Source organism: Leptodactylus fuscus, chromosome 5, assembly GCF_031893055.1.
Source record: "Leptodactylus fuscus isolate aLepFus1 chromosome 5, aLepFus1.hap2, whole genome shotgun sequence".
In the NCBI taxonomy this organism is placed as follows: domain Eukaryota; kingdom Metazoa; phylum Chordata; class Amphibia; order Anura; family Leptodactylidae; genus Leptodactylus; species Leptodactylus fuscus.
In genome coordinates this window covers 95,804,372-95,817,440 of record NC_134269.1, presented here as the reverse complement: position 1 = coordinate 95,817,440, position 13,069 = coordinate 95,804,372, and the positions used below count along the sequence as shown (strand labels likewise).

At 46.0% G+C, this 13,069-nt stretch overlaps 1 protein-coding gene across 1 annotated transcript in view; it reads left to right on the top strand.

Annotated features, from left to right (window-relative positions):
- The window catches only part of PSTPIP1 (proline-serine-threonine phosphatase interacting protein 1), a 49,963-nt gene that overhangs the window by 19,873 nt on the left and 17,021 nt on the right, over window positions 1-13,069 (top strand). The window contains exons 8-10 of the mRNA XM_075275851.1: window positions 8,820-8,865; window positions 12,634-12,713; window positions 12,797-12,895. Of these exons, the coding sequence (XP_075131952.1) occupies window positions 8,820-8,865; window positions 12,634-12,713; window positions 12,797-12,895 (225 nt within the window). The remainder of the gene's footprint in view (window positions 1-8,819; window positions 8,866-12,633; window positions 12,714-12,796; window positions 12,896-13,069) is intronic.

Sequence of the window (13,069 nt, the reverse complement as noted above, 5' to 3'; positions counted from 1 at the left end):
ACAAAAAAAAATCAGGAGGTTGAAATCCAATATGTTACCCAACATCTGGCCATTGAGGGTGTTGGGATATTCCTATAACTGTGTTATAATCTTTGTGTACTGGGATTTGTTATGTTCCAAAATGACATGGTAAGCAAAAGTCTGTATGCATGCCATTCTTCTGGGTTTTAGACATTCAGGCTCTGGTTCCTTTTTACAGTTCCCAAAAAATGTATTATTTCCCGTTGTCACGCACATTTCTAAATCTGTATTGATTTTTTTTCAGTAAATGAATGGTGCATTTACAGAAAAAGCTGAAGATAGGTTCAATAACTTACATACCTGTTAAAAGTTACGATGTCCTGTATTTCAGCATTATTAAAACCCACATATGTTTCTCACAACTACTCTTCCAAGTCTTGTTACATATTTATATGTGTAAGCAAAGTATTAATTATACATGGTATAGAAAAGGCAGCATCATTCAGACTCTTGTGCCTAAGGCCAGTTGGAGATGACCGTGCTGCAACCGGCCGGCCATGAATTAAAAAAATGAGTGGCACACGGAGGACATATTCATTAAATGAATAGGAGCCACGGAAGCAAGGGCCACAAAATAGGGCAGGAATAGGACCTGTTCTATATATTGTGACCCAGACTGTTGGCCTGCACACAGGACTGTGAAATTCATGGTCGTGTGTACAGGCTCATTGAAATGAATGGATCAGTGTGAAAAAAGGGTAAGTTCATACAGTGGATTTTCTGGCAGGACCCATCATGCAAAATCTTCAGTGGAAATCTTACTTCCCTGTCATCATACCAGCAGCACAAGTGGGGTATTCTGCCCCTGTGTGTTGGTAGGACAGATGGAATTTTTAATTAACAATTAATTACAACCTGGCCCTATGAGAGGGCACGAGGACTTCCCACCTGCGTGATTTTTTTCTGTCCTATGGACGGTAGCACAGGTGGGAGGACCTTGTGTCCTCTCTGGGCAGGTCTGGTTCTTACCTCCTGTCCTTCTTCACCTTTTCTCTCCAGCTGCTCCAGGTCTGGTATCCGGCGGCGGGGAGTTTCCTTGTTCTGGTGCGGCCGCCGGGGATGGGAAGTTTCATTCCGACGGCCATCCCTTCCTTCTCCGGCATTCGTAGGCCGGCCGCGTCACTTCCGGCATGTCCGGCTGGCAGTTGGTTGGCCAGCATGCCTTGGTGACGTGGCTGCCGCCGCAACCTCCATCAGCATCAGAGGCCGCGGCACTCTTTCTCTAGGTCCCCTCCTTCACCCCTGAGAATTCGGGGGCTGGAACCAGGAGGGAGATCCTTGTTCCTCCTGAATGGGGACTTCTCTTTTTTGCGGTCCAGGGCCCACTTCCGGTTCGGCCCTGGACATATTTAGGCCGTCGCTCCCCTACCCCCCCCCCCCCCTCCCCGAGTTGGGGGTGGGGGTGAGGGTGTGATAGCCCCCCCCCCCCCCTCCAAAAAAAAAAAAAGGGAGGTGGAGGTAGCAGGAGAAAATCCTAATTTTCTGCAGGGCGACGTCAGCGGGCTATTTAAACTTCCTTCTCTCCTCTTTCATTGCCTCCCTATCTTGTAGTGGGGCTAGCTGGTGTTCCTGTGCATCTTGCTCAAGTCCAATCTGCTGTTTGTATTGATCTACACTTCGGTCGATCTGTAAGTATACTTTCAGGTCTTGCAAATTCCTTCATTGCATCTCTTTGTGATTAAATATGAAATTCCCGTAGAGTCGAGTGGTCTAGCGAGCGCTGCCATGTCCTCGTCTACCCCTCCTCCGGGCGATCACAGACGCCGGAAGTCCTCCTCCAAAAGGAGACACTTAGTCTGCGCTGATTGCGACATTCCCCTTCCCGATGGTAAGAGGGTTTCTTTAGTATCCAGCTTTGGCGGAGGAGAGGTATTTTAATGCTGGGAAAATTTAAATTTTTTTCAGGCTATGGCGATTCCCGCTGTCGCTCCTGCAGAGGTCCTCCTCCTGAAGAATTATCCACCTGTGACGTGATGGTCTGGGTTAAGGAGTTCATAGTGAGTATACCCTGGGGAGGGGGGGGGGGGGCTGCTATGTTTTGGTTAGCCTTCTATATGGGAATTATTTTCCGTTTTTTTCAGGAGGAATCTCTGAAGGATATCAAGGATTCCATATCCCACTTTGCTAAAAGGCAACGGACGGATAGATGCTCTCTGTCTCTGCCCATCTCTACTCCAGGGTGTTCAAGGCACTGTACCCTATTGCCTCTTCTCAGCTGGATCAGTGGGGCCCACTTCAGAAGGTAGACATGGCAGTCGCCAAACTATCTCGTCAGACGATTGTCCCTCTGGAGGACGGGTCGAACCTGCAAGACCTCCTGGACCGACGCTCTGACGGGACCCTGAAGAAAGCCTACGTGGCTGCCACCGCCCAGGCATCGGTAGCCATAACCTCCACCTCCGTGGCCAATAGCCTTCGCTCCCGCCTTTCCCAACTTGAGTGGGATGTGGATTCCGGGGTCCCCAGAGACGATATTCTAGCCTCCTTGTCTTCCCTGTTTACCGCTGCAGACTATTTGGGTGAAGCCTCCCGTCAGCAACTGAAGCAAGCTTCTCGAAGTATGGCGCTGGCTACCGCAACCCGAAGTCCCCTTTGGCTGAAGCCTTGGAGGGCAGACGCCTCTTCCAAATTTGCGCTCTGCGCCATGCCATTTGAACCGGGAAGATTCTTCGGTCAGGTCTAGATGAGTTGATGGAAGGACTCGCTGATACCAAGGGGAAGAACCTCCCCCAGGCTACGAGAGGCAGACGGGAGGGTTTTGGCAGAGGACATGGATCGTCTCGTCCGAGTTCTCAGTCGCAGAGGCGCTTCAGATCCCGCCCGTGGTCACCCTAGAGAGGACCCGAAGAAGAAACAGAACTTTTGATGGGACACTGCTCCCTGTGGCCGTTATCCCGGTGGGAGGTCGTCTTTCTTGTTTTCTAAATGTGTGGCACACCCTTATCCACGATCCTTGGGTGCTTCAGGTCATCGAACGTGGGTATGCGATCGAATTTACCTAGTCTCCTCCAGACCGGTTTGTGACCTCTCACCCTTTACCTGCTGCACGTCAAGCCATCCTAGAGTCTTCCATCCTCGAGTACATCCAGAAAGGAGCCTTGGAAAAGATCCCTCCTTCGGAGGAAGGAGGTGGGGTCTACTCTCCAGTCTTCCTGGTGCCCAAAGCATCAGGGGGCTGGAGAATGATCATAGACCTCAGGTACTTAAATCATTTTATCATAAAAAGGCATTTTCGGATGGAATCCATCGACTCAGCTTTTTTTCTGCAGCAGGGCGACGTCAGGGTCACTTTGGACCTCAAAGACGTTTACCTGCACATACCGATCTTTCAGCCACACAGACGATTTCTCAGAATCGCTGTTCAGATTTACGGCCACAGGGAGCAATATCAGTTCGCCACTCTTCCTTTCGGCATCACCTCTGTTCCCTTCACATTCACCAAGGTAGCTGCCGCTCTCAGACTTCAGGGTCTGTTTATAGTTCCCTACTTTAGACGATTGGCTCATAAAAGCTCGATCAGTCCCGGTACTCCAGCAACATCTTCAGATTGCCACCTCCTTCCTGCTGAAGCTAGGCTGGCTAATCAATTGGGAGAAGTCAGAGGTCATACCATCCATCCAAAGGAAGTTCCTGGGGTTCCAGTTGAACTCGGAGACTATGCAGATCTCTATATCCGGCCCAAGGAGGGCGAGAATTCAGGCAGGCGCCCGATTTTTGTACAAGACCCAGCGGGTTTCCATCAGAACTGCCATGAAAGTCCTAGGCCTAATGTCATCTTCTGCCCAGGCGGTCCCTTGGACTTTATGGCATTCCCGTCCCCTCCAGGCGGAGGTACTGAAAGCATGGGATGGGTCCCTTAGAGGACTCCACAAGATGATCTGCCTTTCTCCCAGTGCCCGTCTTTCCCTCAAATGGTGGCTACACCTGAAAGACGGAAGGTCCTTAGTCCAGCCGGTCTGGACTCTGTTGACTATGGATGCATCCCTTTCAGGATGGGGAGTTCATGTGGACGAGAGGACTGTTCAAGGCCGATGGAGCAGCCCGGAAGCAGGTTCTTCCAACCAGAGGGAACTCAGGGCAGTTTACCTAGCGTTACTGCACTTCGCCCCTTACCTCCGAGGAAAGGTGGTCAAGGTCCGGTCGGACAACATGACGACAGTGTTGTATCTGAACAAACAGGGAGGAACCAGGTCCAGCATTCTCCTGAGAGAAACTAATCAAATTGTATCCTGGGCATAAAGGAACCTGTCCCAGTTATCCGCTGTTCACATCAAGGGCTCCCTGAACATAGTAGCGGATCAGTTGAGTCGGGGTATTACCATATCAGGAGAATGTTCACTCAATTCAGAAGTGTTCCAGCAAATTGTCCAGATGTGGGGTCTTCCAGACATCGACCTCATGGCGACCTGACTCAACACCAAGGTGGAGAAGTTCTGCTCTCTGTACCAGGAGGACGATCCCTTGGCAGTGGATGTCCTGTCCATCCCTTGGAGGTTCAGGCTGGTTTACATCTTCCCTCCAATACCCATCATACCCAGAGTACTGATGAAAATAAAACAGGACCAAGTCCAGGCTATTGCCATAATACCATTCTGGCCCAAGAGGACTTGGTTCGCCCAGCTCATAGGCATAAGTCGCGGCGTATATTGGAGGCTTCTCCCTCTCCCAGACCTGGTCACTCAAGGAGGCCAGAGATGCCAGGATCTCAGGAGATTCAACCTGGCAGCCTGGAGGTTGACCAGTCCCTATTAAGTCATAGTGGACTGTCAGAGGCCATCCTGAGAACTATCTCCTGCGCCAGAGCAGAATCCACAAATAGGAAGTACCACAGAATTTGGAACATCTTCAATTCCTGGGGACTGGACCGCGGGATAGGAGTGTCCAACCCCCCCTGTGGAATCAATATTGGAGTTCCTCCAGGACGGCCTAGACAAAGGGCTATCTCCAGCAACCTTGAAAGTACAGGTAGCCGCTTTGTCCGCCTATCTGAGGAATCGTTTAGCTCAACACCCCTTAGTGAAAGGATTCCTTAGGGGTGCTATGAGAATCAGACCTTCAGTATCAACCCCTGTCCCACAATGGGATCTTGGGATTGTTCTGGCGGCTTTGTGTGACCCTCCGTTTGAGCCGTTGGAAGAGGTGGACCTGAAGTTCGTAACCTTTAAAGTGACTTTTTTGTTGGCCATCACCTCGGCCAAGAGAGTGGGGGAACTTCAAGCCCTGTCTTCTGAAAAGCCTTATATATCTCTCTCTTTAGTGACAGGGTTCAGCTGCGTTTTCTGTCAGGGTTTACTCCCAAGGTCCCTTCCCTGGCAAATTTGAACCAGCTGATCTTATCTACCTGAACTGGACATCGTCTTTTAGGAGGTTGGAGCACCTTCTAACTAATTTAGCTGGGAGGTTTAGAGGTCAAAAGGCCTCAAAGGCCTCCATATCCCGCTGGGTGAGAGAGGCCATAAGGACGGCTTTCTCGTCCCGGGGCCTTTCCCCTCCAGCTTGACTAACTGCTCATTCTACCAAAGCGGTTTCATCTTCTTGGGCAGAGAGGTCGGCGGTTCCACTAGAACACATCTGTGCGGCCGCCTCTTGGTCCTCACCTCTCACCTTTGTAAAGCATTATCGTCTAAACTCCCGGGCTTCCGACACTACGGCCTTCGGGCGGTTGGTCCTGACCTCCATGGGCCGAGGAAACCCTCCCTAAGGGGGGGATTACTTGCTATCTCCCCACTTGTGCTGTTGGTATGACAACAGGGAAGCGTTGATTATGAAAGATAATCTGTTTTCCCTTAGTCATAACAGCAGCACAAGGCTTCCCTCCCTATAATTATTGTATGTTTATTGTTGTACGAACTGTATAATTTATGTACTCTTGTATTAACATGCAGGTGGGAGGTCCTTGTGCCCTCTTATAGGGCCAGGTTGTAATTAATTGTTAATTAAAAATTCCATCCGTCCTACCAGCACACAGGGGCAGAATACCCCACTTGTGCTGCTGTTATGACTAAGGGAAAACAGATTATCCTTTATAATCTAAACTTATCTTTCATAATCAATGCTTCTAGTACGAGAAACATTTCCTACTCCCATTCACTTCAATGCCTTCTACTGAAATGAATGGACAGCAGAATTTGTACAGCAAACCTCATAGGAAGAGGCAATGTTACAGATTTTGTATTGGGGCTTAAAACCTCCAAGTTACACCTTTGAGTATAAGAATATATTCACTAGGTAGATACTACTCAGAATGACCTGCAGCCAATACCTGTTATTGTCAATCACAGAAAAGATCATAAAACTATCCAACCTGTAGGAGCTCTGTGCATAAAATGGTTCAAAATAGCTGAATAATAAAATATTCAATCCCATATGGTCATTATATTGGTGTCACTATAATGTGTGGTACACTGTATATAGTCAATGGTCCATCATGGCTCAGTCACAGAGATCTCCTTCTGAATGGCTGAGGGAGAGACAAGTCAATTCCATTTGGTAAAAGAGATTACACATTGTGTAGTAGGACCAACCTCCATCTAAAGCCATTGCCTTTTATTAACTGGAATATATATCGCTTGCTGATCTTGAAGGGTGGACATTGCAGAGCAGAAAATGTTCTTAACTGTTAAGCCCTGTAGAAGATCCTCAGTGACAAACAGATGAAGGGGGAACATTAAAGTTATGTTTGCAGACATTTCAATGCAGAGAGGAATTTTCTCTATTTTATTTTTTATCAGAGGGTGGTGCAGAACACAGTTGGTTATTTCATCTGTCAGAGTGTGAGGATTGCTTGAGACAGGTGCGGGAAGAGTTAAGCCAAGAGTGAGCTATGTGCACAGTGCTAGCATAAGTGCAGAACTAAGGGAGCGTAGCACTGTGAATAAGAACCATATTGGTTACACAATACTTTATTATATTAAGCACTATGTATGTGTTGCATTGACCTATGCAATACATTGTATTGCATATATGAAGTTGCTTTTACCCCTTCCTGCCACAGACATTTTTTTTTTCCTATCAGTATGTCTTTGGAGTATGGGAGGAAACCCACGCAAACACGGGGAGAACATACAAACTCCTTGCAGATGTTGTTCCTGAGAGGATTTGAACCCAGGACTCCAGCACTGCAAGGCTACAATGCTGACCACTGAGCTAGGGTGTTGCCCAGCTATTTTTGTTTCATCATCTTCGTTTTTTACTCTCCATTTTCCAAGTCATAATTTTTCTATTTCTCTGTTCAAAGAGCTGTATTGTACTTCAAAATGGTGCCATTTAATATTCCATATGATGTACTGGGAAGCTGGAATATAATCAGAATGGGATAGATTTAGAAAAAAAACTATTTTATTTTTACAGCCTTCACTGTGCAGCCAAAATGACATATTAGCTGTATTCTGTGGGCTATGATCTGGTATATATATATTTATGTATATGGCTGTACATTTATATAGTTTTGTTATGTTTTAACAAACTGACATCTGATGTTTTGATCATTTTGAATTCATTTTGTGATGGGAGGTGAAACAGTAAAACAATAGCAGTTTAGCTATTTTGTTTTCCCCCCTACTACGGTGTTCATTGAATGGGATAAATATTTTATCCTATTAATATTGTAAATGTGAAAGTTTGTGTGTTTGGATGTTTGTGGGTTTGTGTGTTTGGATGTTTGTTCCTCAATCACACCCAAACGGCTGAATGGATTTCATAGAAATTTCACACACACCTAGATATTGGCCAGGAAGGAAAAATGGGCTACTTTAAAAGTGTCTCACTCACCCCAAAACACCACCGCGACCTTCAAAAGTTGTCTCCTGCTCTGCTGTCAGCCCAGGCATGATGTCAGCGCAGGTAGTTACACGCCACTCCTATTGGTGCATGGCGGTGTGTGGGCGGGATAGGGAGCCAGCACAGCAGCCCTTAGGTTGGCGCCGAGTTGTGGGCGTGGCCAGCGCGCGGGGACCAGAGGGCAGAAGGTAAGTAGGGGGGAGGGGGGCCAAATTGCACATGTGCAAAGGGGGGGAGAGTAACCGGGGTCATGGGTAGGTGGTGGTGGGGGGGAAAGAGGTAGATGTAGGAGGTGACTGTAATCTCTAAAGGGGGGAAGGGGGCCGGGTGCGTGGGTGGGGGGAAAGGGGAGGGCCGGAGGTGCAGCATCGGGCCGCGGGGTCCCAAGCCCACGATGCTGTGGGAGGGGCCCGCACCGGCTGCAAGGAAAGGGCCGTAGGGGGCCACGGGCCGCGCTGCAGGTGGTTCGCGCAAGGGTGAGGGGACAGCAGTCGCGGGTTATAGCTAGTATGTTTATAATTTGGGCACCAACGTTTGGGTTTCCGTTTGGGGTGGTCCACTTTGGGAAAGTTAATCCACTTAAAAAAGTGGTTACCCTCGGAAATCTGTGGACCCATAGACTATAATGAGGTCCGCCGGGTTTCCGCCCAAAAAAGTTTGAAAAAGTCAGGGAGAAAAGCCCTATGGGGAACAGAATCCCCAGGCGGAGATGGTGCGCAGGTGTGAACCTAGCCTTAACTGGATTTAACAGATCCCTAAACAAATGGCAAATATTTCACCTGAACATATTCTCAATAGTTCAATGTGTATGTAGTGTCACTTACAAATGGTGAGAGGTGTGGAGGTAACCATGGGTGACACACTGTGATTGACATAAAAAGGCACTGTAGGTAAGAGAAGGATATCTAACGTAGACTTCACTCTGTAGTGTAAATGTCTTGATGGACAACTTGTTGCTTTAGCACCATTATTTTTCTTTGGCGAATAAAAGAAACATTAAATCTTGTTTTACATTGCAGATGCAGAACAAACTGAAACATTGTAAAGAAGCAGCTCAAGATGGAGGTACGTACCTTTCTAGCTAGCTGTCTACTGAGACTATTATGGAAAAAAGAAAACAGCTCTATTTATATGTCTAGAGCCAAATTCCTAAAATATTTACACTCCTTACGCTAGGTTCACACCAGCGTTCGGGTCTCCGTTCTGTGGTTTCCGTCTTCTGCATGCAGAAGACAGAAGCCTGTCAGACCGGGTCCAGCCGTGAGCGGCAGTGAGCTTTTTATGCTCTCCGCCGCGAAACCGTTTTTTTTCAACCGGACACAGAGTACTGCATGTCCAACTCTGTGTCCAATTTTAAAAAAACGGTTTCGCAGCGGAGAGCATAAAACGCTCACCGGCGCTCACAGCCGGACATCTTTCAAACCCATTCAAATGAATGGGTATGAAAGAGTCCTGCAGGTCTCTGCCTCTGTTTTGTGCAGGAAACGGAAACCTGCTGAACAGAGATCGGGCACAGATGTGAACGAGCCCTTAGTAAGTAGCAAGTCACTGGCTACTTGACTACACCAAAAATGAGTAATCCTTATTATGGGTATATATATTAAATATTGCTCAGACTATATACAAGATAAAATGAATTGGAGAAAGCAGCTATCTGGGAGAACAAGTTTGTGAGAATTTTATACAGTTCTCCAGGCTTAAATGAGAATGGTTTTAGGCTAAAAAGACAAGTCTACAATTCATGTATGTACAGTTAGGGCCAGAAATATTTGGACAGTGACACAAGTTTTGTTATTTTAGCTGTTTACTAAAACATGTTCAGAAATACAATTATATATATAATATGGGCTGAAAGTGCACACTCCCAGCTGCAATATGAGAGTTTCCACATCCAAATCGGAGAAAGGGTTTAGGAATCATAGCTCTGTAATGCATAGCCTCCTCTTTTTCAAGGGACCAAAAGTAATTGGACAATGGACTCTAAGGGCTGCAATTAACTCTGAAGGCGTCTCCCTCGTAAACCTGTAATCAATGAAGTAGTTAAAAGGTCTGGGGTTGATTCCAGGTGTGTGGTTTTGCATTTGGAAGTTGTTGCTGTGACCAGACAACATGCGGTCAAAGGAACTCTCAATTGAGGTGAAGCAGAACATCCTGAGGCTGAAAAAAAAGAAAAAATCCATCAGAGATAGCAGACATGCTTGGAGTAGCAAAATCAACAGTCGGGTACATTCTAAGAAAAAAGGAATTGACTGGTGAGCTTGGGAACTCAAAAAGGCCTGGGCGTCCACGGATGACAACAGTGGTGGATGATCGCCGCATACTTTCTTTGGTCAAGAAGAACCCGTTCACAACATCAACTGAAGTCCAGAACACTCTCAGTGAAGTAGGTGTATCTGTCTCTAAGTCAACAGTAAAGAGAAGACTCCATGAAAGTAAATACAAAGGGTTCACATCTAGATGCAAACCATTCATCAATTCCAAAAATAGACAGGCCAGAGTTAAATTTGCTGAAAAACACCTCAAGAAGCCAGCTCAGTTCTGGAAAAGTATTCTATGGACAGATGAGACAAAGATCAACCTGTACCAGAATGATGGGAAGAAAAAAGTTTGGAGAAGAAAGGGAACGGCACATGATCCAAGGCACACCACATCCTCTGTAAAACATGGTGGAGGCAACGTGATGGCATGGGCATGCATGGCTTTCAATGGCACTGGGTCACTTGTGTTTATTGATGACATAACAGTAGACAAGAGTAGCCGGATGAATTCTGAAGTGTACCGGGATATACTTTCAGCCCAGATTCAGCCAAATGCTGCCAAGTTGATCGGACGGCGCTTCATCGTACAGATGGACAATGACCCCAAGCATACAGCCAAAGCTACCCAGGAGTTCATGAGTGCAAAAAAGTGGAACATTCTGCAATGGCCAAGTCAATCACCAGATCTTAACCCAATTGAGCATGCATTTCACTTGCTCAAATCCAGACTTAAGACGGAAAGACCCACAAACAAGCAAGACCTGAAGGCTGCGGCTGTAAAGGCCTGGCAAAGCATTAAGAAGGAGGAAACCCAGCGTTTGGTGATGTCCATGGGTTCCAGACTTAAGGCAGTGATTGCCTCCAAAGGATTCGCAACAAAATATTGAAAATAAAAATATTTTGTTTGGGTTATGTTTATTTGTCCAATTACTTTTGAGCTCCTAAAATGTGGAGTGTTTGTAAAGAAATGTATACAATTCCTACATTTTCTATCAGAAATTTTTGTTCAACCCTTCAAATTAAACGTTACAATCTGCACTTGAATTCTGTTGTAGAGGTTTCATTTCAAAACCAATGTGGTGGCATGCAGAGCCCAACTCGCGAAAATTGTGTCACTGTCCAAATATTTCTGGCCCTAACTGTATGCTGTTTATTTTTCATGGATGGCACGCTTATCCATTTCAGTGTATGTGTTTTTAAATGCTCCATGGGGTGCGCTTCTTTTCTTTATACCTTCGTGACCTCAACCATCCACTGGTTCATGCCATGGAGGGGAAATTCATTCCAGCTCATAGCTGGCATACATTTCCCACATCATTTATGTAAATCTTTTGGTCCTGCCCCCTGTCCTCCCTAGCAAAACCCCCTTTTTACGAAAAATAAATATGCTGCATTATATTACAAAACTGTAAAATGTGAGATCTTTTCGAATCAAGTTTAGATATTTTATGTCCAAGTATCCATAAAGAATTTCGCCTGTGTGAGAACAGTATATTGGCACCTTGATAGTCAATTACTAAGCTGGTGTTACATATATGTTCTCCATGAGCTTTCCTAACTGAGGCTGAAGACACGCATTAGGGTAATCATTAAGTGTCTCCACCACTTTTCTAGGGCAAAAAGTCACAAACCTGGAGTTTGGGGCTTTTACATGCCACTTGCTTGAATAATTATTCTATTACAGTATAAGTGCTGTTTTTATGCGGCCCTCGCAAATTTCCCTAAAAGAGTGCATGGTTAGAGTGTGCTGATGGCCCCAGCAGATTTATCCTCACTCATGCTTGAGATATACACCAGCTACAAGCTGCCATAGGTTCCAGTTATGCCCGCGGCCCGCTGGTGGATGAGTCTGATGTATGACAAGGCCTGGTTATATAAATCAGGTTATTCTCCGCTGGCACAGGGATCATCACCACCAGTATACTATATGCAATATTCTGGTCTTCTGGTCTCAATCCTCCCACTGAGCTTTTGTTGGTTTTTTGTTGCAGATTTTGCTGTGCTTTTTTTTAGCCAAAGCCAGGAGTGGATTTAAACGCAGTGGAAAATATGAAGAAAGACTTGTACTTCTTTCTGCTGAATCCACTGATGGCTTTATCTCAATTTCTGTCTTGAGGCTGAAACTCGCTTGTGTTGTCACAACTGCATACCTGAGAAGGAAAGTTGCAGTGTTGCAGAACTTGCCTGAGAAAATCTCAGTTGTGTTGTTTCACTAATGCCACAGTATATTACTTGTCTAAGGCTAAGGCCCCACGTAGCAAGCCACCGCAAAAAAAACTCTGCAGAAAAAACCTCAGCAGACTTTCTGCCCCTATTATACCTATTATATTATGCCCCTATTTTCTGCCCCTATATCAGCCAACGTTTCTATAATTGCAAAATCAAAATGAGAGACTATCCTGCTTGCTCTGGGTCGGTTGAGTGCACCCCCACTACCAGAGAGCCCAGTGCAAATGCACAGGTTGCACCTATGGTATATCCTCCCCTGTTCTGTACAGTTGGTTAATAGCATAGCCTACCAGTTGAATATACTGTATTTTATTGTTTAAAGCACTGTATGTATGTTTTTTTCTAGACCGATTATACACACAAAATATTACTTTGCTGGAAAAAGCTCGACTAGAATGGGAGACTGAACATGTTAACACCTGTGAGGTACTCACACGTCATTGTACATTAGCATTGTGTCTGGATTATCATGTGGGTGACAGGCATCAATTATGTATTGTGCACTTCAGGCATTTGAACAGCAGGAGAAGGACCGGATCAGTATATTGCGCAACTCCCTCTGGGTTCATTCCAACCAGTTTTCTATGCAGTGTGTGAAGGATGACGAGGTAACGGCAGCATCATGTTCTTACAGCCCACAGTCTAATCCATCTCATATAAAAGCAGCAACTGTTCTCCACAAAGCACATACACTCCAACTCACTCGAACACTTGCTGAGAGATATTTTTTTATTTTGCACTTGGGAGATTCATGCTAGTGCAGATTGTAACATATCTGGTTT